At 36.5% G+C, this 26,830-nt stretch overlaps 1 protein-coding gene across 2 annotated transcripts in view; it reads right to left on the reverse strand.

Moving 5' to 3' along the window:
* GBE1 (1,4-alpha-glucan branching enzyme 1) overlaps positions 1-26,830 on the reverse strand; it is a 138,079-nt gene that overhangs the window by 23,594 nt on the left and 87,655 nt on the right. For both annotated transcript variants that reach the window (XM_066208439.1, XM_066208445.1), the window contains exons 10-12: positions 24,388-24,486; positions 21,687-21,797; positions 18,615-18,786 (exon numbers count right to left, since the gene is read on the reverse strand). In XM_066208439.1, coding sequence (XP_066064536.1) covers positions 18,615-18,786; positions 21,687-21,797; positions 24,388-24,486 — 382 coding nt within the window. The remainder of the gene's footprint in view (positions 1-18,614; positions 18,787-21,686; positions 21,798-24,387; positions 24,487-26,830) is intronic.

The following is a 26,830-nucleotide window of genomic DNA, read 5'->3' on the forward strand; positions in this document are numbered from 1 at the left end:
AGCTAGATCTTTCAGTTGGGTGCACTGCCAATTATTAACTGGTACAGCAGCTGACAGGTTAATGGGCTTACAAAGTGAATTTAGGACAAGGCTGGAACAGAAAGAGGTCCAAGAAAGGCATAAATACATTTGCCCTGGCATATCCAACAAATAGCAGTTTACTTGCTGGTGTCAGTAAGAATTTCATAGTCCAATTTTGAAAGAGCATATAAAGAATTAGGAAAAAAAAAAACAAAACAAAAACCACAAAACAGAAGAAAAAGTCCACTTACATCGTGTTTGACGCATAGGAAAGTTAAAGTAAATTTTAAAAAAAAGGAAAAAAAAGAGTTCAGTATTATCCTGTTCTTGTTACAGGAAGAAATCTAATTACTTAAATAACTATGGATTTTGTTAACAGCACAGAATGAGAAAATTTGAAATTAAAATTTGGAATAAACTTCAAAGAAAGTTGGGTGGGGGAGGAAGGCATTCTAAAATAGATGTCAGCAATATAAATAGAAGGTACATTGTGAGAAGTCCTGGGGTTTTTTTTGAAACAGTACAGATCAGCCATCAGAATATACTTCTGACTGCATCTCTAAACCTCTTCTTACCCAATGTCCTCAAAGGAATACGTTCCCAAGATTCTTCCTAGACTCACGTTTCACTGCTTTGAGATTAAAGCTTCTTTCTGCCAGCTGCCTCCTGCCCTCCACCTGAGGCTGGCTCAACCTTGCCATGCTGAGATTGTATTTACAAACTTCCTAAAACCATTTGCTTTAGAAAAATACATCTCAAGATCCTCAGATCCTAAACATCTCTCACTGCATTGCCAGTGCCAGTGAACCTGGGTACTTATTAGGGTATTTTCAAAGTCAGAATTATGTAATTACTGTAAAAGTCTTTGAAAAGGCACAGTATCATGCTGCTTTTTCCTCAAAGAAATGGAAAATTCTGAACAGCTCCTGGAAGTGGTACCTGGGCACTCTTGCACAGTTCTTAAGGAGTGAAGAAACCCTTGATATGCTCATTCTCAAGGCTGTGGCTGCCAATCCTAAGACTCTTCTGATGGAGAAAACCAATCCATTGTATTTCTAAGTTCTCAAAACAATTATGCTTCAATTCAGAAAAGGAAATGGAGTTTTTTGTTTTCTGAATGTTACATTAGTGATTTGGGAATTTGGAAGGTACAATCCACAGTTTGCTTGCAGGACTCAGCACTATTTCAAAGCAAGCTGTTACTGTAATGTCTCCTGCTATAAACTTGCATATACACAAATATAAATAAACATCATAATATTTAAAAAACCCAATCAATTAGTGTATTTGTTTCTATGCACAATTCTACACAACAGCTGAAACCTTAGCTAGAACTAACACCTAACTGAAGCCATACTTTAGATATATAAGGATATTTGCTTAAGAATTAGTTGTCCTTGGACAAAACAAAAAGACTATTCAGAAACTATCACAGAGAGTTAAATTCAATATCCTACTCTCCAAACCAAAGTTTATACAAAGAAAGGAATATGAACTTTGACAGCAACTAATAGAATTCTCATGCAGAAAATCTTGAATGTTAGCAGAGAATTTTACCACACTGGAAAGTGAAAAAATAGTAAAATGATTCTGAAATTAGCCACACATCATATTAGATAAGAAACTTTTTACACTGAAATCCTTTCAGGTTTCCAATTCAGCAGCTACTCATCATGGCAACATGTATCAATGAAGTTTTTGACCATAATTGTATCTTCGAATTAAATACCCTTCAGAAAATAAAGATTGGGAAGATACAGATGTATTTTCCAATTGTTCAGTTACTACAGAATTTGATAACACCACTCCTGTATAATGTGTGTAGTGCTTGGCCGGTAAACCCAAAACCATCATTAAGGAGAAAGACAAATATTGTGATCCAGAATTTTGTATTAGCAATGTCTCACAATACAAAATGTCTTCCAAAATGAGAAGAGCTGCAAGCATTTTAAAACCAAGTTTCTCTTACAGAGTGTCCTCAAATAATTTGTTTCAAGAAACAGACTCACTTTAGTGAGCTGATAAAAAAGCACAGCCCTGGCAATATCCAACCTTTCTACAGTTCAGCAGCACATTTTCTTTGTACAATTATTTCAATTTCACAACTTAGCAGGAAGACGTTCAAATTTTTATTGTACTTCTACCTCACAGCAAAAGAACACATGAGACTGATGCTAAACAATCATGCATTGTGGATTCAAGGTCATATCAGGTTAGGGTTTTGGGTTTTTTTGTTTGCAGTTTGGTTTTGTATGGGATTTTCAGTGTTGGTTTGGGTTTCTTTACACAACAGATGAAAATAAATGCCAGGGACTGACACTGGAAAAGATTGGCCAACTACTCCTTTGGCTTCAGGGCTACTGCTGAGGGATGAATGAAATATAAGCCATCTGTAAAGCCCAAACATGCTGGGATGAAAATATAAACACAATATCCACATTTTAAGAGTCACTTTGTTTATAGTTTAAAATAGTTGTGAGAAAAGACATATCAGCTAAATCCATTTTTCTATAGTTGTTAAAGTAAACGATATGAGGAGATTCACAAAAAGAATTTAATGTGTAGAGAAAGAACTCTGAGTGTGGGCAGCAAGTAAAACCAATCTTATCCTGCTACTTCCAAATGCTCCTACTAAACCCTTTTGTGAAATCAATACATGATATCAGCTGTAAGAGTAACTCTGCAAGACTCCCAAGATATTATATCTGCAAACTCCCAAGGTATTATCTTGGGAAAGAGTGATGATAGCCATCAACAGCAGCCAATACAAATGTTGGTTTGGTGTTTCCCAGCTCTAATTTAAAGACATACCAAAACCACCAACCTCCATGTGGAACACAACACAGCATTATGCATCGCTTTTTGGCATATCCACTCAAACCAACACAGTATGATTGATGGGCTTTGGAAGGAAGTTAGCTAATAACTCAAGGTAAAACATGGGGCTGCTCAAATAAACATCTAACAGGAGTTCAGACAGATTCAAGAAGAATAGTTACAGAAGAACGACATTACCTGGAGTAAAAATTAACTGACTATTTAAGATAGGGAATTACAAGTCTGCCAAAAACCCCCTTGTGAAAGTGTGAATATTTCGAACAACCTGAGGAGAAAAGAGGAATCCTCAAGAGTTACACATTCTCATTAGCCCTATGCCAAATTAAAGAGTACATTTACATTATGATTCATTTGCCTTTTGCTTACGCGTAAGTAAATAGATTTATCATAACCAGTTTTAACTCTTTCAAGTGAAAATAATTTCCTGGTTTTTCCTCTCACAATAATTTGACTTTTTATCTAGGAAGAAAATTAGCTTTGAAATACACTGATATTCCAGAGAACAAAACTGCTGCTTTTGCTGTGCATTTCAAAAGCAGTATCCTCACTGGATGGTAAATATTTATGTTGGTATAAATATAATTTATGTTTCTATTATGTCAGTTGAATGTCCTAGATCAACTTTTTCGACTTTTTGTGTTCATTGTTTTTGAGTCTTTTGCTCCCCCCTTTTAACTTGTTCCACCTTAGCTCCATAGTTTGGGGCTTTTGTTTGTTTGTTTGTTTTTGTTTTGTAGGTTTGTTTTTTTAGATACTTTAAAAAAAAAGTAGTTTATGTAAGACTCTAACCAGACACTTGAAAGCAATTTTTCTAACTCAGGTTTATTGGTTTTAGCATATTTCAAAAATCCTAGCATAATGTTTTTATGGTGCATAATCTGTTGCAAGACCTCTGCTCATTAGAGTCAACCATAGAGGATGTCTTAAGGAAAGATTATTTGTATTGTTGGTGGGGTCTTTGATTGTTGTTTTGGATTGTTTCTTTGTGGAAATGGATAGAGAAATTTTCAAGTTTGGGGTCTTTTTCAGAAAGAACAGTTAGAGATCAAGGGTCAGGGTCTCTGGTATTTTGTCATGTTAAAAAACAGGGCAGGTTTTAAGAAGAGTTTCATTTGCCTGGTAATCAACTAAACTACTTATGACTATTGGTCTGTATATTAAAGTCAACTGTTCTTGAACAGAAAATGCACGGTATAAATGGCAATGCCTTGTCTGTAAATGAGATCTATTAATGAAGGTGCACAGAAGGGGTGCATTAATGAGAAAACCTCTGCTGATGTAATTCTGACCTGTTCAAGGCAGTAATTGCCCTGGTCTTCTCTCTCCCTCTTACTAGACTAGGGACCAAATCTCATACAGTTTTCAAATAGATATTCTGAACTTTTTCCAAGATACAATGCATCTATCAGACTGCATCTGAAGAATGTAAAAAATCAGAATTCATTTAGAATCACTGAGACGTGCTGCTTCCATAAAAATACTTAGTCTTGGAATGCTTACTGCATCAGATTTTAAAATGTAGCAAAAGTTTGCAATGTGGCCGTTATGCATGCACATCTTATATGAATGGAAGTGTCACAAAATTTGTTTTTTAAGCATGTTAAACCTGATCCTTGAGCCATCTTAAGTCACATCTCAGAGTATAAGAACAAAAAAGGAAAATTAAAATATCATAGCAACATAATGCTCCTAATATTATTAAAATCCTTTTACAACTGTTTACAACACCAGAAGAGGATAAAGGAAGGCTGTAATTAAGAACCAGCTTCTGAAGAGCATCACCTTCTAATACTAATCTACAATTAGTTATACAAGATTAATTGCTGGTCTTCCAGTATGGGGGGGCATGTGGAGACTGTGACTACAGTGCAGGCTGGGGCAGACCTTTACAAATATCCTGATGGCCAAATGGGCTGGATTCACAGTGTAAAGATAGTCTTGACTCACCTGTACATTAACCAGTGTCAGCACATCTGAGAAGTGGGGAAAAAGGGGGAAAAAAAGGAATAGAAAATAAAAGGAAAAAAAAAAAAAAAAGATAGCAGGCAACAGTTTTGAAAGCTGAAGCAAAATCATTGGTCAGACAAAAAAGGGACTTCAAGGAACTGGTACTGATGGCACCGTTGCAGCAAGCAGCAGGTGAATTATAAAATAGCCACCAAAATCTATAGGAACTGAGCACAGTTGTCCAGGAAGGTGTTCAACTTTTTTTGTTTTGTTGTTTCTTTTTGTTTCATTTTGTTTGTTTTGTTTTTTGGGTATTTTTGTCATTGTTGTTGTTTTCGTTATGTAAGGAGACAGGAAAAAAAAATCTCATGATGTTGAGAGAACAGTTGTTCATTGAAATTTAAAATATAATACAGAAAGAAACTAGACTGCAACGGAATGTCACCACAGCCTTTCAAAAAGCAGTTGTGGCCAAAAAAGCCCTTTCTGCATGTTTAGTTTCTCCTCCACATTCTCCTTCCCTTGTACCTCTGAAGAGGACATGTCTTAAAAATCAGCCTGAAGAGACATCAGAAGAGCCACAATATGCCCTGATTCAGTGGCATGATTCCACTCCCCTTCCTTCAGGTAATCATTCTCACCTCAGCCAGAGAGACTAGAGAAAAGATTATGGACATTTGCTCCCTAATGACAGGTCATTTAATAACGAGATTTTAAGAGGCACTCAGAGTATCATCAGGCAGAGCTTCTGCCAATTTTTGATTTGGTCCTTCCAATTTTCAGGGTTTAGTACAGAAATTTTTTCAAATATCTGGGAAATCCAGGACCCACTAACACACTCCGTTTCCTGGTGTGGGGCACATTACATAAGTAACTCCAGGGACATACCAACCCATACATAAATAGCTCTAGTATGGGACATATCACTGGAAAGTGATCCTATGGTTTTCCTGAATATCCCTACAGTGCAGGTAGGAGGAAAAGTTGAATTTTGGATGATGTGTTCTGATGGCAAACTGGATGACTCTGAACAAATGTCTTCATAGACAAGAATGCTAACTTTTGGCCAGAGTAATTCCCATGAGAAAGGAAGGTATCATTAAGTCAGATTAGTTATCTGTCTTCACACATAGTTTTTTCTTTTTTTTTTTAATAACTCTGTTTAAAAGAGGTTAGGAAACAAGTAAATAGTTGTAAAAGAGTGGTCCAGAACTGTGAACCTTCGAGATTTAACTTCTAAGAAAAAGAGGTTCACCATGAACCATCCCCTCTGCTCATTCCATTACCTCATTCCTCTTTCTTTGCAGAGGACAGCTAACCCTCCTGGCTTTGAAATCCAACAATTTTCTACCTACACACAGGCAAGAATGACAGTATTCATCTTATGCTCAAAACATATTGAGCAAAATAAGTGCCAAGACCTGAATCAGCTGAAGGCATAACAAAGATGTGAGCCTTTCAAGACATAACTAGCCAATAATTTTAGATTTTTCTTGTGACACCAAGTTAATGGACAGAAAATAAATTTATACTGATGAATGAGAATCAGAACAGAAATTATTCCCAGATGACATTAAAGATGGCTGCTTAAATCACAATAAAAATTTGGTTTTCAGTTTTGAAATAAATACCTCTGAACTAGTGTACAAAGTAATAAAAGAGATCTCATTTAGGTAGCCACTTCTAACTTTTCCCTTGATCAACTTTTTACTAAAAACATATGCTCATATAAATTGCTTCTTCCCCTACCCCAAAGTTTCACATAACTGCTGGAATTAATTCTGTATGCACACATTTATTAAAAAAAAAAAAAATCCAAAAAGAATGTGCTTCAATTCACTGAAATATGAATGCATTTAAAGTACTACACTTCATGCTGTCATTGAACTGCACACAAAGAAGAGATGGAGCTTCTTTTAGGAGCCAAGATGAAAATATACTGCACATAATGCTTTTTGTGCCTTTAAGACAAAACTTTGTCGAGGGAAAAAGTAAACTTTGATCTCAGAAAAAAATCCCCAAACCTGCTTTCATGTCTGAAAAGCGTTGTTACAACTGTTTGAGGAAAGCCAAGTATGTACAAACACTAAGATGATTTCTCCTCTCCCCCTCCAGCAATGCTGTATGGAAATTCAAAACGACAAAAGCAAAACACAAAACCCAGACAAGAAACCATTAGAGATTACTTGCACAAAGACATTTTGAATTGGACATATGAAACTCCTCAGTAATGATTTTTCATTCCTTTGTGGGTTTTTTCTTTAAAAAAAATAAACTTGCTCAAGTGATAACTGCTTTACATGGATCATCTATAAAAAAAAAAGGGGGGGAGAAGAATCCTCTGAAACAAGTAAAATTTCACCTTTATCTGCAAAAAATTATTTGCCAATGTCATTACTCATTTTGTTTTGTTCCATTTCATCCCTTTACACAGCCACATTATGGTGGTAGCTTATTTCAATACTTGTTTTCTTATTTGGATCATAATGGGAACATTTTATTGTCAGAAAACAACATATCCTCTGAAAGCTTGATACGTCATGGTAACAGCAGGAGGGAAGAAAAGAGATAGGGCCCTAACAGGAGCCTGGTAAAAACTTCTCATGTCCCTGAGCCCAGCCTCAGACAGTATCTCAGACATGGATATTATAACCCCTTTATGAACGGGGAAATGAAAAAAAAAAACCCCAAATCAAAAACTGAGATAATATAACGTGTACATAGCACTTTTATTAAGAGAAATTTTATTAATTTCTACAAGCCTCTTCCTGTCTTTCAGTTTCCAGAGGCAAGCAATGGATTTAGTTCTGCATTCCTATGTGCAGTGTACAAACCAAGCAATAGCCTTCCATGTAGGAAATAAACTAAAAACACAGTCTTTCTGGCTCACAAATATAAAAGCAACAGGTAAATACAAAAAGAGACTTTGAAAATTTATCTGAAAACTTCAACTGTGTCTAGGCTGAACTCTGCAAAATGAAAGCTATTTTAAATGAAGATACTCCCTGCTTCATATTTAATTAGGACACACCTTTCCAACCCATAAGTAGGAAAGCAAGATATTAATAAGTAGCTTACTATATTTCTAAGACTAGTCACAGAACTGTAACAAGCTCAGTGCAACATTGATTTTTCTTTCTGTTCTCTTTTTTTTTTTCTCCTCTCTCCAAACAGAACAATAAATTTCACATACTGAGGAAATTTGAAGAAACAAGGCAAGTTTTCTGTACGTCTATTGAAATTAATATGTCAATACTCTGGCATGCTCATCAGCCTGTGGGCTTTGAATAGTCACAGAATCACTATGGTTGTCTGCAAAGTCCTCCACTTAACCACATCCCCAACATCTTATAAACACCTCTAGGGATGGTGACTCCACCACTTCCCTGGCCAGCCTATTCCAGTGTCGGACCACCCTTTCAGTAAAGAACTTCTTAATACTCAATCCAAATTTTCACTGGCATAACTTGACAGCATTTCTTCTCATCCTATCACTTGTTACGTGGCAGAAGAGACCAAGCCCCACCTGGCTACAACCTCCTCTCAGATAGTTAGAGGGTGATAAGGTCACTCTAAGCCTCCTTTTCTCCAGGCTAAACAAAATGTATTGAAAAATACAGAGTTTTAAAAATTAACTATTCACATATTCAAGAAAAAAATACATTAAAGCTGTTTAGGTATAGCTAAATAGTACACAAGGAGGAAAAAAGCACAGTAACACAAGAGAAGACATGGAAAATAGAATATACATTTCACATAGTATTTTGGTGCCTATAAATATCTAGCACTTGGACTGTGTTAGCTTAGATGAAAGAAAAATGTTAGTTATGGAAGTCCACCCATGTTCAGACTTCTGCACTTTTCCCTTCAAGCAATATTATGCACAATTCATGACTTGCTAAAATGGTGGCAGCCACTAGGAACTACAATAAATAACCAATCCTGCAAACCAACACACAAGAACAGCTCAGCTTGAACCAAGTTATTTGTTTGTTTTTAGGAACTCAAGATAAATAGTGGAAAAGAATGCTGCCGATACAACAGTGTATGTTAACAGAGGTTAATGTTTTCCATCAGATAACTTTTTTCTCCCCCCCTTTAATATTTTGAAATAAAACCATACATTCCTCCATTATGAAGATAAAGGTTGTGAGCTTAAGATGTATAAAGAGCTGACCTAAAATACAAACACCCAGATGATCCAGGCTTTCCTGCAGTATTTCGTATTAACAGTTAGCTGGATTAAAAAAAAAAAAAAAAAGACTGTTTTATAGTCGACAGATTGACTCTTAAATCAAGAGTGAGTGGATTACTAGATTGCTTTTAAATAATCTCTCTAAAAATCCCTCTTGAGAAGATATTCTGTGAAAATACCTTGCTTGCAGGACTTGCTCTGAATTTCACAAAAGATCTGAATACTTATCCCAACTGAGTAAAAGTTTTAAGCTTCTGGCTGTAAAAAGATTGCACTAGTACTTCTGGCTTTGTGGATTATCCTGTTCTTCTTGAGACATTAGTCACTTGCCCTGTGACTCCTTCTGCCCTGCACTTTTATGTAGTAGGTTTCGACAAAGTAGTGGTTTATATTCAACAAGGCATCCTCAAAAGCCTACCTGTACTATTTGGAAAAGAAAAAAATATCTAACAAAACCCCCAAAACAATCTCTCTCCAAAAAATTCATTTTCTTTTCAGACAAAAATAATTTTATTGTGTTGATAAACTCCCTTTCTAATTTACTCCACTTTAAATTCCACCGGTGTTTAGATCAGACAGGTAGTAAGAAGTCTTTTGCTGTGCGGGTGGTGAGACAATGGACAAGTTGCCTGGAGAAGTTGCCCAGAGAAGTTGTGGATGCTCTATCCCTCGAATTGTCCTAGGCCAGGTTGGATGGGGCTCTGAGCAACTTGGTCTAGTGGAAAGTGTCCTAGGACGGTTGGGACTAGATGACGTTTAAGATGATCTTTCGGTGGTTTCCCTTCCAACCTAAAACATTCTACAATTCTATGGAATTTCATATTGAAGATCTCAAAAGACACCTGAGAAAGAACAGGTCAACATTTATAAAAGGTGTTCTTGTGCTGATATGTTTTGCTCTGCAGACTTTACCACTTCTCAGTAAAAACAGAAAATACCTCGTCTCTTGAAAATCAAAGTAAATTTAACTACAACACTGTTCAAATTTTTATTCTAGCAAATTCCTGTGTATGCTGGATTGATGGCCTCAAAAAATTAGGATGAGAAGATTCTAAGCTAATAACAACTTGTGAAAATAAGCTCTTGAACACATTGAGATTTTTTTTTTTTAATTCCAATGTCATCACAAAGTGTTATCTCAGCTTAAGCTACATTGATTTGGGGAATTAATGATACTACTGAGATGAACTCATTTCAAATTACCTCAACCACACACATTAAAATCCAAATTGGAATCTATGCCTAAGGATTTCTTATTCAGACTTAACAAATACAAAATGTCACCTGCGCAGTCATATCTCAAACCAACAATTCCTTACTGAGTAACACGTGGAGTTTAATTCTGTTTGTCTCTGCATTACCCAGAGAAACCAGTCTGAGAAACAGCAGTGTGCCACCAAAGGTAGGCTTGTGGTTACCGGACCCCTCTGCATGCTCCTAAACCAGCTCACTAGAGCCTGATGTTGCTAAATTACTTGATTTGGATCACCTTTCTCTACCTCTTTAAAAGTCAACATATGAAGTATAATCAGGATTTTTTTTTTTTTTTCCTCTTTGGTAGGATGGCTTTGGAGAAAATAGTTCCATTTTTCTCCCAGGTCTTTCCAGACTAGTCAGTACAGACAGACTGCAAGAAGTAGAACACAGCTGGGTGTGGTAAGAGGCTACTGCTGCTTCTTTTCAGCATTGGGGGATTCAGAAATAAGTAACTTAAAACAAGTACTGATAAATTATCAGCATCAAAGTTCCATGTAACATAGTGAGCAGTAGGGAGGAAAGACAAAAGCTTTAACATCCACATCATATTTACCCCTGCTTGAACGGACATGCTTATCCTTTCTTCCTGCTCTTAGAACACACAGTTCTTGCACAGATTTAGTTTTTATCAGGCAGACCACTTCTGTAGACACCTGGCATCCAGGAAATGAGTGGCCTTCTGAAATAAGCATTTCTTTAGTGACACTGAGAAACTCAGAAATCAACTTTACTTGTCTGCTCTGTGACATGGCAGAGGCCAAGCTCTGCATGAAAACTATATATTATTACATTAACTTATTGAAGAAGGTGCAACAGAGAGAAACTCCCCCAAAAACGTAGTTTTTCTCTCAAAAAGGTAAATTTTAATGGAGACCTGAATGCTGGACTTCACTTTTATCTACAGCTCAACTTAATATTTACTTGAAAATCTGAAAATAGTTTTAATTTCCTTTCAGCTTTGCATTGTGTCTTTCAGCCAGGGAGACGGAGCAGTAGAAAGAGAAGTCTGAGCAAAATCATCTCAAAAAGGCATTTTATGTATCTTGCAATGCGAAGGCTCTTCTGAAGCACTAATGATTAACAAATTAGTTCATAGATTAAACCAAGCTTTATGAAGTTTTTAAAGTCACTATAAGATGTAACAGTTTAAAACACCTCAAGTGTATATAAACAGAAGTTATTGAAAGCATTTGGTTTGAACCAAAGTTAACCACAGCAAAACAAGTGGAAGATGGCCATGTTCAATTGCTTAAACAATGAATCATATGCAAAGGAATGTTTACGCACACGCAGATAGAAAAATTTGCATATGTAGATATAAAAATGTTTCTATATATTATCAAATTTTTAAAAAATTAGCATAGTTTCATACTATCAGGCAAAAATATTCTCTCTTTTACTCAAATCTTAATTTTGGAAACTGTCTGATGTTTCATCCAAATCATTTCTGTTATGCACAACTTCTAAGAAATTTAAGATGTTTTTTTAAGACAGAGCTTTTACTACGGAGCTTACATTCTGAATTAAGAAAGCTATAAAATCTAAAAGTGAGGTAATTCTGTTGGTTTTAAACTTATTTGAACTTAAGGTCAAGAGAATGATAACAAAATATAATTTAGTCTTTGGATCTATCTTTAATTATTTTTTTCCATAAAAGACAGCTAAGTAAAACTAATCAATGTCATGTGTAAATAGTTTAATTAAAATTTATTGTAAAGAAATTCTGAATCTTATAGTTGTGGAGAGAAAAATAACAAACAACAACTATGACATGAGAGAATAACAGCCATGTCCTGTAGAGTCACAAATCCAGGTGTGAAAAAAGCTTTTCATAATGATATGAGTTTGTCATAATTTCTGTAATAAATTACATTTTTTAACAACTGAAAAGAAAAATTCCTCTAAAAACCTGTGCTGAAAGTTAGAGTGCATAGTACAGTTATAATATATAGTGTGGAGGTATACAAAATTATAATATATAGAGGCCTATTTCTGTCTTCTTCAAAACAACAACAAATAAAACAACAATAAAGCAAAAATTAAGGCTGTCATACAAACAGAACCAGAACTCTTGTAACTCTAATAACTTAAAGATTTATTTTGCAACTCTGTTCATTATTCTTTAATAAACCCTCACATCACATCAAGTATTATATCAGCAGAGAAGGCTGCATGCACTCACACATTGATAGTAGAGATGTCCCAAGTCTGAACTGTGAGCTGTTCAAATCATACAATATGCAGGCAACAGATGGAGCCCTAGGAACAAAGCTTGAGACACTAGCAGAAGTTCTAACAGTATCCCATGGTTAAATGATGCTACCAAGCCAATGATAAATAAAAAAAATAGAATTAAAAAAAAAAAAAATAGCAGTCCCATCCTTAAAAAAAAAACCCAACACCTTGTAACTGACGCACAATGTCAGAATGCCTTGCTAACTCTGAACCTTCTCCACTGGTAATGCAGTCACAGCCAATACCCAGCAGATGTGGGTACAAACTAAGAAAACATCAGCATTACTCTGAGAGAAAAAGTGCCATTCATGTCAGCTACCTTGATTAAGACTATTTCCTCTACAGTCCTGGAAAATCCTACCTGGATTTCACTTCGTGGACACAGCTGCAGCAACTGCTGGTTCTCAAGCAATTCTGAGGATGCTGCTGAGTGAGAAGGTTTCTGTCTTCAGGTTTCTGTTTCCAGGTTTCTGCCTTGAGAGGTCATAGAATGGACATGGATGCACCACCACATACAGATTGCTGCTGCCAACAATCTTATTTATGTATGTAAATAACATACACACATGTATAGTGCCTCATTCCCTACACTTTCAAGGAGAATGTACAACCAATGCCCACAACAGATTCCTAATGTTTGGACATAATTTGTGAAGAGAGGTGGGATAAGACAGGTCTGTTTGTGATTTACTCCTAAATTGTGAGACAGTCTCTCTCTTTAATTGTTTTTCTCCCAGTCACTCTAATGTGTTTTGAGCAAGTGTGGAAATGAAGCCTGCTTCAATCAACTCTAAATGAATAAATATTAATAGTTTTCACCTCTAGACCTTGCAGAAGAGACTGTCAATGTGATTTATGAAGCCTAACATACAAGTTTGGATTCCTCCCACTGCCCAACCCAGGCTGTGAGTGGGGTTGCATATGGGGTATTATGCAACAAAGTCGTAGGTGGTCTATCACTAAGTGTCTGAGAAACTGTAGGCGAGATTTCAGATTACACCCTTGTTTTCTACTTTAAAATGAACATAATTGTTTTCTGTCAGGCTGCCATGGAATTAAAGCACCTGCTAGAACTGGCAGCACATTTGTCACCTATCCTAGGCAAGCATATTAAGAAGGATGACTTCAAACTACCTCTCCTAAAGCTGCAGTCTGTACCAAGTGAACACTTCAAGGTTGCTTATCAAGAGGAGTTGACTGAAGTGAGTGAGTTTGGAGAGCACACGCTGTCCCAAGGCCACTTTTTATATGATGGTCAAAAAAGTAATTGTAACCAGTGCTCAGATGTAAGAAGCATAAGAAAGTGAACAGAAAAAAGTGTAAAAATGTAAAATGCCAAAGAGAACCAAACTCCCTTAGGTTTACGCTAAACACCCTTGCTCTTGATACAATTCCTTTTTCAGCTAAAATAGGTAGCAATAAAAATAGCAGTTCCAATTCTGTTTAAAGTAGCATTCCTATTTATATTGTCAGTTATCCTGCACCGTTTTTATTTTAGGTTTTTAATTAATATTATTAAAGAAAATGGTACACACACTGATACTGGTATGAGTACCTTCTCTCACTGATATTGGTGCTACTGATAGTTTTTGCACCATTCCTTTTCTCATTTGTCAATATTTTTTTCAAGAGCCTGATGTTATGACATTTCTTAGATTAAAAGTAAATAACTGAAAAAATATCAAAGTTTCTCTCTCTAAAATACTCCGAGGAATAGATGATGCATAGCATTTTACATTTAAGGGCAAAGAAAGAACAAGGTCTTACCACAAGAAACTCTTGGTGCATGCTAAAAACCCCTAAGACAAGAGAAGGTGGATAAAATTACTGTGTAAATGAACTAACAAGTGGGAAAGAGGAAATTTAACAGACAAATTAGACAGCAGTGAAACAGGTGAATGCCAACTCAAACAGTAACATCATCAGTCAATGCTCATGATTGCAAAAAATGTTCTAGTTACTTCAAATAACTTCCTATATATATAAATATATTTATTTATTTATATATATTTATATAGTCTCAAAAGTTGCTCTTCAGGGAGTGAAACTTGGTCTCTGGAGTCTTAATTAAGAGTTGTTTTACTATGGGAGAGTCATAAAAAATAGTGCTAGAGGTTCATGTAGGAACTAATCTCCATTTAAATCAATAAATTTGAGCTTAAGCCAATTTCAAACAAACAAACAAACAAATAACTAAGGAAATGATTGTTAGCAAGATGAAAAGCAAGGCCCTACAGTGGCATAAACCAGTAAGTATTTGTGCTAGGAAGGATCTCAAGGACTTAAAATGCTATTTAAGGCCCTTTGGGTGTGTATTATTTGGGGCAATAAAACAACTACCCTTGCCCGTCTAAATCTAAATACATGGATGCATTGTGCAAGATAAGGAAGGACGATGGAAACAAATCCACTGAAGAAGAGGCACAGCTTTTCTACAAGTCTTGCAGAGTCTCCCGAAGTGCAGGGCACACTCAATGAACAAAAAAATACACAAGGGATATTTAAAGAACAACATTTACCGTTGTCTACAGCTTGTCTTCAGGGGCAGAATGAAAAATGAAGCAAAAATAAAATGCAGAGAAGTAGAGACAGAACAGATTTGTAGCGGTAAGTTCAAGTATTATTTTCAGGAAATATGTGTGAGTCTTTACACTGAAGTTAAACACTGTTGGGTAACAATAGTGGTATCTTTATTTTCAAGCTGAGATCAAAAGATTGCTGTAATACTCTACAAGTTTTACAACAACTTCTATTAGTCCTTGTTTAATGCTTGAGAAATTATGCTCAATGTCAATCCCTTTTTTTATTTTGTAGGGGACTAAAACTGACAATTAAGAATTTTAGTCGGACACAAGTTTTTTATTTTGGATTTGTTTCTCAAATACTGATACTAGGGAGGGCAGAGCTCTATGCCCTAAATATTTTTTGCATGTATTTTTGCTGGTTTTAATTTAATTAGGTATGTATGGTATTACAAGATCACTAACTACAAACAATAATACTTGAGTAGGAAGAGAATTTGTTATTATTATTTACAATCAAAAAGACTACTTTCACTATTTAATATACACAGATTGTAACTGCTTGAGCCTATAAGTGTCAAAGTCCAGACATTCAAATGTGCATTGTCTATGTCAAGGCCTTCATAGAAAATTAGCAAAGAAAGAAACCCCTTAAGAAGCCCATGTGCTCCTAACTAAAGCATTGTGCAGAAGAACCTGAAGAGGAATTTTTGTGACGTCCTAAAATTCTGTGACAACTTCTGACTCATAACTAGCCTGTCACAGTATTAAAATCTGTCTAAAACAGGAGCTGGGTTGCACAAACTACAGCTACATTGGGATTGTTGCTCTTTACCTGCTCTGAAAGAAGAGAATTTAGACACAGCAAAAGTTTCAAAACAATTGCCACTATTTTACTATTACTATGAAACAAACTGGCCTTCCAGAGAGCGCATTCACTGCTACAGGACACTTATCATTGTTTTTCTCATTTTCAGCCAAGCATATGGAGTTTTTCCCTTCCTAGGTGAAGTCTTCAATGCCAGATCCACACACGAAGCCCAAGAGATCACATGGAAATCTGCACATGAAACTAAAACACAGACTGGAGGAAAGAATGTTCCCAGAGGTTTTTGTTATAAGAGAACCAATTTACTGAAACGACAGAACTTTCCTGTTCACATTTAAGTTTGCATACAATACAGCTGCCAATACTGGGATATAAGCAAGTGGGAAGAAAAAACCTCCAGTGAAAATTAAACATCCAGAAACGTGAAAAAGAAGAATAACAACTTGCAGGATTCTTGCAGTGCTTTCTTAGAGACACATGTAAGAAGGACAGAGAACCATCCAGTGTGAAAAGTGAGAAAGATGAGAGAAAACCACAATCAGTGTTTGATGCACAACTTCTGTCAGCAGGATTCTGCTTGCACATATGAGCTCAAACCATGATCCAACATGTGTGTAATCAAATATGATTCCACATCTCCAAAGAGAAATTACAGGATATATTTGAGAATACAGATTTCCACTCCTGACACAACATTTTTTAGATGAGGTGAGCAAAGCATTCAGAAAGAAGGATGTTTCTTGCTGGTCTTTCAGAGATAGAAAGTAGAAGATTCTCAATGGAAGGACCTAGGGAAGCACAGAGGCACCTGGAATGCCTTCTCCCGGTGTTGTGAAAGAAGATTTCCACTCCTTTCCCCACCCTACAGGAGGCTTCTCTTTCTTACCTTTGGCATTCATACGAACCTGCAAGTTAAAGAACTCATTTGTCACTGTATTTACTTAATTACATAGCACGCTGCAACATGCATTTTAAGTCCACAGGACTGCCAGCATTCTGAATTTATATGTTTTCTCCTCCAACTGTTATTACAATCTTTTCACCTTTTACATATAGCAAACTAAAATGTAGTTACTGAACCATTTGCAGTACTCAGAGATCCCCAATATTAATTGCTCAATCAGCCAGCATTGACACACTGGATTTAACATGCCACATTGCATTACTGATTATATTTCTAATCTTACTGAGTCAATCTGGAGCAAAGACACCTGCAGTTTAGCTGGAGTATTTAGTAAACACCTGTTTCCTAAATACCTGTTACTATTGTAGAATCACTAGTTTGAATGGAAGCATACACCTCACACCTTGAACATTTTGGTGCCTGATTGCGCACTTCATAAATATTTATTTCATTAAGTCTTCTTCACACCCAAGGGAAAAAAAAAAAAGGAAAAAAAAAACCCAAACAAACCAAAAACCACAACCCCCCCCCAAAAAAAAACCCCAAACAAACAAAAAATCAAACAAACAAAAAACCCCAACCCCCCCCCCAAAAAAAAAAAAAAACAAACACCAAAAAACACACACAAAAACCCGCCCTGCATTTTACTGGAAATGATAGTTTTACTAGTATTTCATACAGTGAATTTGCTTGTTCTGTACTGAAATAGTTTCAGTTCTTTTTTAAGAAAATCAACACAGTATTTTCTGAGTTTTCTCCTAATATAAAGAAAGAGAATATCTACCAGTACAGGCAAATTTACATCCAGTGTCACCATTGTCTTATGTTCTCCAGGTTTTTAATTAGAAAATATGATGTTAAATACGCTATTATGGAAGAAGGGCAACATACATCCAACAGTCCCCTTAAACTTTACATAACAAAACATTTAACCAGAAAAGTAGAAGACAATACTAAGCTTAATTTTCTGCAATTTTGAAGTGTTACATTATCAGAAAACTGAGATGGTGATTTTGCAGCAGGCTTTCAGCCTTTTTGTTCCCCATGAGGCTATCACAAATGCTATACAGAACTTGTCAGACCACATCACAAAATTTTTACTGTAAAGTAAGAACTATTTTGCAAAGAAATTAAACGAATGAATGTGGCAAAGAACACACAGCATAAATAGCTTTGGAATTTTGGATAAAGCTAAGAATATTCAACGTTTAAGATGACTACATGAAATTGTAATTTGCTGATTAAATTAGAATAAACAATTCAACTTTCTTGTAGCAACTGTGCTTAGGAAGTAATGGAACAGTTTTATTTTAGTTTATGGACGAGAAGAAAGTACCACTAACTCCTACAATTTCTGTGCATTGATAGCATAATGTACATCCTGTGTCTGTGATTTGTCCTTGACTACCTCATTAAGCACTAAGAAGCAATGAAATGGGCCAACTGATTCCAGACTACTTCCTGACAATTAATAACTGAGATAAGCCCAAAGCTATCTTTAGTAAACTCATTGTTACCTTAAAAAAATTGAGAGTAAAAGAATAGATGAAATACAACCCAGCTGCATGAGACACAGCTCACCACCTGTCAAACTTGCAGAATAACAAAATACTACTCTGAGATGTAAAAGTTATTTCTCTTACAGTTAGAAACCATCTTGATTTTATTTTCTTGTCTTATCATACATCTTACAGACAGAAAAACAACGCATATTACCTTTTGCAATAAATCTATAAAAGCATTTATGCTCCCAATTTCAGCCCTGTGATAAATACTGTGGATATAAGATGATGTCAGATCATTTTATTTCCCTGCCACGCATTCTGTAGATGAGAAAATGAGAGACTTTTCCCTGAGATCACTTACCCATGAAGTTGAGGTAGCTCTCCCCTCCGAGTGCATGAGTAATGAGACGAATCATTTTATGAAGCTGTATGCCACGATCAATAACGGGCGTCAGAGGCATGAGCACACTCATGTTTGTGTACATCTCTGCATCCATCAGGCGAAAGGCCAGGGTCTTATCCCCAACCAGGGCCTACAACAGTTCAAAAAGACACTGAAGAAAACCGTTGGGTAGAATAGAAGTGTTTCTAGGTTTTGTTTTTTTTAAAAAAATGGGTGGTCTGTACCGTAAGGGGGAGGACTTGCAAGATCACTGAGGAGCTCAAATGCACATGATCCAGTCCCTGTTCCCGCAGGAAACATCCTGCCACTGCCAATGATCATCAGGTCATGGTGACCCTAAATTCTGATCACTGCATCTGTGCATTGTATGATGTGCAATAAAGATCTGGTCTGCTGCCAAAAACTGAGGCAGGGATGTCCATAAGCTGAGCCTGGACCGGATGTCAGCCCCAGTTGTCTGCTGTCCCCTTGCAATTCTTCCCACTGTTACTGGAGCTCCTGCACTGATGGGATTGAGTGTATTTGATAACAGAGCAGCAGCTGCCTAACCCCTGGTCCTATATTGCACGTAATGGGTGAATCCAACTGCAGAACTACTTCTAAGAACTTTTTCACCTACAGATATCAAATATCAGCATCAACTCAGTAAGTCACAACTGACCTACCATTTGGGACTTTTTATAGGAAACCCAGAAAATGAGAAAGCGAACACCGAAAGTAAAAGCTCCTGGAATGTAAAAATAAATGGGTATAAACAAAACTCTGATTCAGACATGCAGAGTGAGTATGAAGCATTCACTGATAACTAATCAAGAATGTGATTGGCTTTCTGTGAATTCACACAGAAGAAAAAAATTAATTACTAACTTGCTATTATTGCTCACTGATACTGGAGAAAGGCCACAAAATGCTATTCAATATATTAGCAGGCAGGTAGTGGAAAATATTTTGGAGCATTTATATTTAAATAGCTTATTTTTGTTCAATTAGCCCAATTATTGTTTTAAACTCTTGAATGAAAATTTACTAAATTCCAGAGAAACAGATGAATTGGAAACAGGTCTAGCTGAAAAGCACCATCATCCTTTTATTTTCCTGCTGACAATATACCAGCCTATATAGATTATTCCCTAAGTAAAAATACTCTATTTAAAGGGGAAAAAAAAATCCTGTGTGACAATGACAAGACTGAAGACTGCAATGAACAACTATTTTCTGGACTCAGAATGAGGCATTTGTTAGTGCCATTTAATATCCCCTAATCTTTCCATTGGAAGAGCAGCTAAGTTTTTCCCTATTCATGTTTTCTGTGGCAGGTGTGATTTTATAAAAGGATTTATTTCCACCTTCAATGATCTCTTTGCTACCCCAAAGAATCTTATTCTGTTTAGTTGGTTTTTTTCTTATGAAAATCAATCCACACCTGCTATTCCTCTCCACATCATTTTTTCCAGTTATGCTGTATATCCTTTAAGATACAGGACCAAACCTGTCTCCAACTCTGAAGATGCACAGAAACCAGGAAAGACTGCAGTGGCATGCTGATTGTGCTCTTTGCTCTATTCCACTCATAATAATTCCAGGACTGCATCTGCTTTTTTGACAGCTATTAGCTTTGGAGTTGCTATTTTCACACTCTTCTTATAACCATGAGGCCTTGTACTCTGACTGGCAACAGTCAGCTCATAGCCCATTACAGCATATAGGAAACCAGGATTGTACCTTCACATGCATCACTTCAGGCATCTTCAGACTGAATTATATCTACATTTTTTGTTCCTCTATCCTATTTTTCACATATCAGCTTGATGCATGTCTAATCATCGTTTCATTTTAATTAAAAATAATGAGATTTTTTTCCCCCCCTAAGTATGACATTCTGAACTGAAAATGCAAAGTGATATGGAAAACAACTCAATTGCTAAAAATCAACATGAAATAAAAGAACAGCAACAGCAATGTTATATGTCATGGTTTAGGATGAAGAATCAGCTTTGATGAAAGCAGCTTATCATAGAATAATATACATTTCCAAGTAATTTCTGAAGTTCTTTATCAGGATCATGCATTAAATGAACACTGTAACAGACTCTGAGATTAGGATGTAAATAGGTACACAAAATGGATATAATGAATGATAAACTCAGAATAGTCTTTTTAAAATATACAACTTGTTTTGGATATTTCTGTTGACATTTACTACAGAAAGTACGGGAAATGGAACATCAACCTCTATTACATAAAGGAAAGATAGGTTACTTAAATAAAAGATCAATTTTTAAATAAAAAGTTTAATTCTCAAATTATGTCTTTTCTGACTATTCAGAAACAAGAGTTTAAAAGACTGTGGGAGATGAGTGTTATCCAAAATCATCACTACTTTTTCATTTTTCCATACAAAGAACTATTACAATTGTTGTGCTTTGAACCAAACTGCCGCAGAATATTTTATTTAGGTCTCAAAAGAGGATGTTTTCAATCCTTCCAGGGAGGAAAGACTTTCATGAAGAGAAAAGAAGCCACAAACAAATTTCTTAAATTGGTCTATTGTTTATGTTTATCAGAAGTAGTGTTCCAGTTTATTTAATGGAAACAAGATTTTCAAAAGCATGGATTATACACCTTCCTATGTTCTGTGGCAGGCAAAACAAGAAGTTACTAATTTCTTAAAAATAAAACAAAACTGAAAGCCAATATTACCCACATACTCCAGAGAGGATTCTTTTACTAAAATGAAGGATCATAAAACAAAAACACAGTAAAACCAAAACAACAACAACAAAATACCCTCAAAAAACCCAAACAAAAAAAGCAAAGTACAAAAAAAAGAGCACTAGTCCAACTCCAGAGATTTCTGAAATTCTTCCCATCCTCCTCAACTCCTTTTTCATTAAAAAAACAACAACAAACAAACTCACACACCCCCCCCCCCCCAAACCCAAACCCAAAACCAAACCAAAAACAAATAAACCACCAAACTTCTAAACAAGATTCTGACTTGGTTATGAACAAACCAACAGCTGAAAATACCTGGTCATGACTCTCTGCATAAGCAATGTATTTTTCTTCATGCCGTCTGTTTGTTAATGTATGCACAATATTGCCCATATTCCAGTCTTCATCTTTCAGCTCCTTAATTATCTACAGAAATAAAAGGAAGATCACTGAGAAGTTGTTTTAACTGAAAACATGTAAAATTATCTTGGCACAGAAATTTCCAATGGATTGTGAACTGTGTTCTCACACTCCAAAGTTTTGAAGTGATGAGCTTTCTCTAATAATCCTAAGAGCTGGTTTTTTCTTTTCAATTTTACCACACACATATAATATCTAGAATGCTTTGTTTCTCCTCTACCTCCCTGCAGAAGCACGGGCAACAGGTTTTTCCATTTACTATGTGAATCCTCTGATACAGTGATTAATGTGATTGATAGGACCTGCAAGAGAGCGCTACACCAAAACCAAGGGAGAAATATGTGGGCACAGCCCTACCTGGTTCACAATATCAGGAAATGTAACCCTGGCATATGGGAGCTTCCAAATAAAGCTTAACCACTGGGCAGCGTGGTGCTACCTCCTGATTTTTAGCAATTTAAATTGAATCCCATTAATAGGAATTTTCTGCCTCATATCATATTATTTCCTTCCTCTGCTAAATCTAGCTCAGTCTCAGTGTTAGTTTCTTCTTTTTTTTTCTACAGCACTTTGTAGAACTCCACTGATCACTATGACTTAAATGCATATACATAAATATATAGACATAAAAATAGATGTGATAAAAAGGCAACAGCACCAAGATGGCCAATATCATGCTATAAAATTTAACATAATAAATGTAACTGCCCATATACTCCTAAAGACTCTTTCTTTTCCTCTTTCTTTGTTGATTTTTTTTTTTAAGTCCATAAATTCTGGATCTGAACACATCGAGGTACCTATGTAGCATCATATTACATACCACATGTATCCTGAATCTGAACTAGTACAATCATTGCTGTGACAAACAGTTTGTCTCTCTGACTTTTACAGATTCCTCAGAATTAGTTCACAGAATCTCTTGGAGATTCTTCAGTTTTCAAACTGACTTTAGCAAGTTGCCTAGAAAATTTCCTATTAATGGGTTTGAACTTAAAAACTGGAGAGAAATGACAATAAGCAGTCTAGGACAGTTTGATAACAGCTGATAAACTGTTTCTCTAAACTCCTCCCTTCCAATCATCTCAGCTTTATTGTTCCCTTCAAGAAACGTGGTAACAAACTCTGGCATCAGCCTTTTCCCTAACTCCTCGTCTCTAGTCATTTACAGTTTCTTTGGCAAGAAGCTTCCTAGCTGCATCAAGCTAACTTTCTTGTACAGTCCCAATTGTAACTGATATGCACTCAACATCCCATCAGTGTCCCATGCTGTCCCATGTCAAGTACATGTTTAAGTTGGAAAAACTGACATTTTCTCCAGTTAAAGAACAGAATTTACATTTCCTATCCAAGTATTGCAAATTAAATGAAGCAGATTATATCTGAGATTGCTAAATTAAATGGTAATTTTTTTTGCACTTGTAAAATTCCACAGTCTATTTTCTTTTCCTGTGTAACATGAACTGGGTCACTTGCATTTTGCTTACCTAGGGAATTGCTCATCTTACCTGCCCTAAAGTGTAGTAAGGAACAAAACAAAAGCAAACTAACAAAACTCCAAGAAACCCACAAAACACCACAGTAAGGTATCTGTTGTTAAAAAAATGACCTCTTACTGCATTCCAGGGCCTAAATGTCTAAATTACACATTCTAAATCGTAATGATCGTGTCTTTGTTGGAAAAGCTGTCAAGCTTATCTTCTGAAAAGAGGCTTGAAATCTGTTTTTCAATTGGCCCTCTACCTCCTAGATACAAAACTGAAAGATGCTGAAGGTAAGCTAATTTTTTAAAATTATTATTCTTAGCTACACACTACATTTATTGAAGCACGAATGGTCACATAAAACATTCATGGTTTTCAGATCATCATGACAGCCCAAAGGATTTGGGTGTAATCTTCTATCTAACTGAAAAACGTTCTCTAAAACATCAGTAGAAGCCTTTTCAGATCATATAGTGTTTTACGCCTTTTCTTACGATTCTCTGTATTAAGGGAAAGGTGATAGAAAAACTTATTGTAGTCAGAATTTATTAATACTTACAGATTTATAGTATTCATTTTTGTAACCCCCCCGTACCAATTGCAGGTGTTTGTGCAATTCACCTACGTTTACTTTTCTTAAACTTTCAGGTCTATTTATATTCAATGCCAATTTCTATACCCAGTGTCAGGAGGGTTTAATTGCATGTGTTTAGAGTGATTTTTTAAAAATTATTTTTATATTTATACGCATATGGTTAACTTTTTATCTACCTGTTCACATCCAATATAGATTACACATTCTACAGCTGTTCCAACACACAGGTCTTTTCAAAGAAATTGAGCTTATGTGTATTGTATGAAGAAAACAATTATCAGCTGGAATGCGAATCCCAGCTCCTGAACTTCCTCACCTGAAACCAACATAACATCTGACAGCTCTCATTTCAGCCTCTAATACCTGTGCTCAAGCCTGTCGGAATTTATTTCAGTAGCACATTAACACAAGAGAAAGCAAAACTCATCAGCAGGATTCAGAAGTGTTTATGTGTATGCACTGACAGAGAACCATCCCACTTTGAAAGAGCAGAAGGTGTTTTTTAAGAAGTTCTCACCTGTATCCACTTATCTGGAATGGCCATGGCAAGTCGATAATCAAAGCCCCCTCCTCCCTCTGCCACGGGCCGACAGAGAGCTGGCATTCCAGAAACATCCTGGAACACATAAAACACCCCACAACATAATTTCCACAGCAGCACTGCAAATATTACTGCATATTTTCCACCATACTGATATACAAACACCTGATATAAACAGCTTCACAGATTGACCTGGTTAAAGGGAGAAAAGAATAAATTTACATCAGCTATTACTACACTCAGATGTGTTGCTTGAATGCAAAAGTTACAAAGAAAAGCATTATGACTTTTCTCATCAAATTACCTCAGAATATTTTAATAGAGTAGATATTTGAATGGGAAGAGACCTCAGTAGATGCAGAATTTGAAATAATTAGCTCTCTTGTGCTCCAAGTAATCAATGGAAAGTACAAAGTAGTCAACATAAGACAAATTAAACCTTCTTTTTGTTTATTGATATTTTGCATAAGAAATGGCATTAAAAAATGGTTAAATAAAAAGTACTCTAAGGAAGAAAAATACAATCTCTATTCTTTTCCCAAAACCAAACCTATTGATCCAGCCAGTCCTGGAAAGTGACATGCTTACTGCATAATTTCCCAGTTTCATATTGATGGAAGCTGACTGTTTTTAAATTTGTAATTCCAAATTCTCAAAATATTATTCTTACCATGTTAGGCAATTTTATCACGCAGCATTCTTTTCTAAAGTTATCTGGACAGAAAATGCAAGTCTCCAATAAGTGCAAAATATCCATCAGTACTCAATTTTATTAACTTTTGTGGGGGAACGGCTTCTCACTGACAGCAGTTATAGATTAACAAACACCTCTCACATCTACACAAGAGAATTTATGGAATTAATACTGACTAGAACCAGGGCTTAATTAGGAAGCTCATTCTGATTTGCTGGATTCTATCCAGTTTTCAATCCAACTGCTGCATTGGAATAGTGAAAATAGATATTTACATTTCAAGTCATACACACACAGGCATACATAGACACTGACATAAGGGAGGAGATCAACTAGATCACCAGAAAGCTCATGGATGGCATCCCAAGGGTGGAAGGCAGGGCTGCCATCCAGAGGGGCTAGCTGGAGGAATCAATCAGCAGAAATGTCACACAGAATGTCACCAAGTTAATCCCGACCCTGGGATGGGCCACATCCTGCATCCATACAGGCTGGGCCAGCCAGGCTGGGCAGCAGCTCTGCTGGGGAGAAAGGGCCTGGGGCTGTGGGCCAGCAGCAAGCTGAGCTTGAGCCAGCAGCCTGTCCTGGCAGCAGGGATGGCCAGCAGAGCCCAGGCTGTGTGAACAGCAAAGCCAGCAGATCAAAGGAGGGCATTATCCCCCCCTTCAGTCAGCAGTCATCAGAGCACGCAGAAAACTGCGCCCATGTTCCATAAAACACGGACAGTGAAGTGGAAATTCTTTACAAACTTTTAGATGTGATAAAAAGATTCAGTAACTCTCCTAAATCAGTCAAAGATAGATAGACTTCTGGTCTCTAGATTATACAGGACATGATGATGCGAAACAAAAGCCTTTTTCCGTGATGCCATGATGTCTGCTTGGAGGAGGTCCAAGTCTGAGATTTAAGCAGCTCCCATCTACTTTAGTGACAATATTGAAAGCCAGATTTTTGGGAAGTAAAATTCCCAATTTAACAGTATTTATATATCTATGTCTACAAATTTTAACTGGACACAAAAAAAAAATGAAATCATAAATAGTTTGTTTAGTAGATCTTCCATCAAATGTACTTCTACCAGGAAACTTCCTAGCCTAGTACAGCCCTCAGACTACAGTTCACTACTGATCTTCCACACAGGGGGAAATGAAGCGGCAACAGGTGATCCAAGGGGGATCAAAAAGGACTTCAAGGCCTCAGGACAACTGGTAAGGGAAGCTGAGACAGAAGCCCTATTCTCTTCTATAACTCCAGTTGAAGGAGCAACATTGAAAGAAATGGATGAACTGAGTCTATTCATGCATTGCTCCATGGCAGGTGTCACTGCCAAAATGTTGGGGGTTTTGACAGTGGAATGGCTGGGTATGCTGGCTTCAGACAGGAATGACATTTCTCAGTGATGTCTGTACTGGAACCAACTTAAGTGGTTTAAGTGGACCCATGGGAGTCTCACGAGGTTTAGCAAGACACCAGTCCAAGGGATTGCACCTGGGTTGGTCCGTTATCAACCCAGGCTGGGCGTGAACAGATCCAGAGCAGCCACAGAGAAAGACTTGGGATGCTGGTAAGCGGGAGGCTGGACATGACTGGTCAGTGTGCTCCTGTAGCCCAGAAATCCAAATCTGCCCTGAGCCGTATTCAATGTGGGCAGCAGGAGAGAGAGGGGATTCTGCCCCTCTGCCCTGCTCTGCTGAGACTCCACCTGCAGGGCTGCATTCAGCTCTG

Source organism: Chamaea fasciata, unplaced genomic scaffold (genome assembly GCF_029207755.1).
Source record: "Chamaea fasciata isolate MVZ Bird 193981 ecotype frontalis unplaced genomic scaffold, bChaFas1.0.hap1 SCAF_2, whole genome shotgun sequence".
Lineage (NCBI taxonomy): Eukaryota > Metazoa > Chordata > Aves > Passeriformes > Sylviidae > Chamaea > Chamaea fasciata.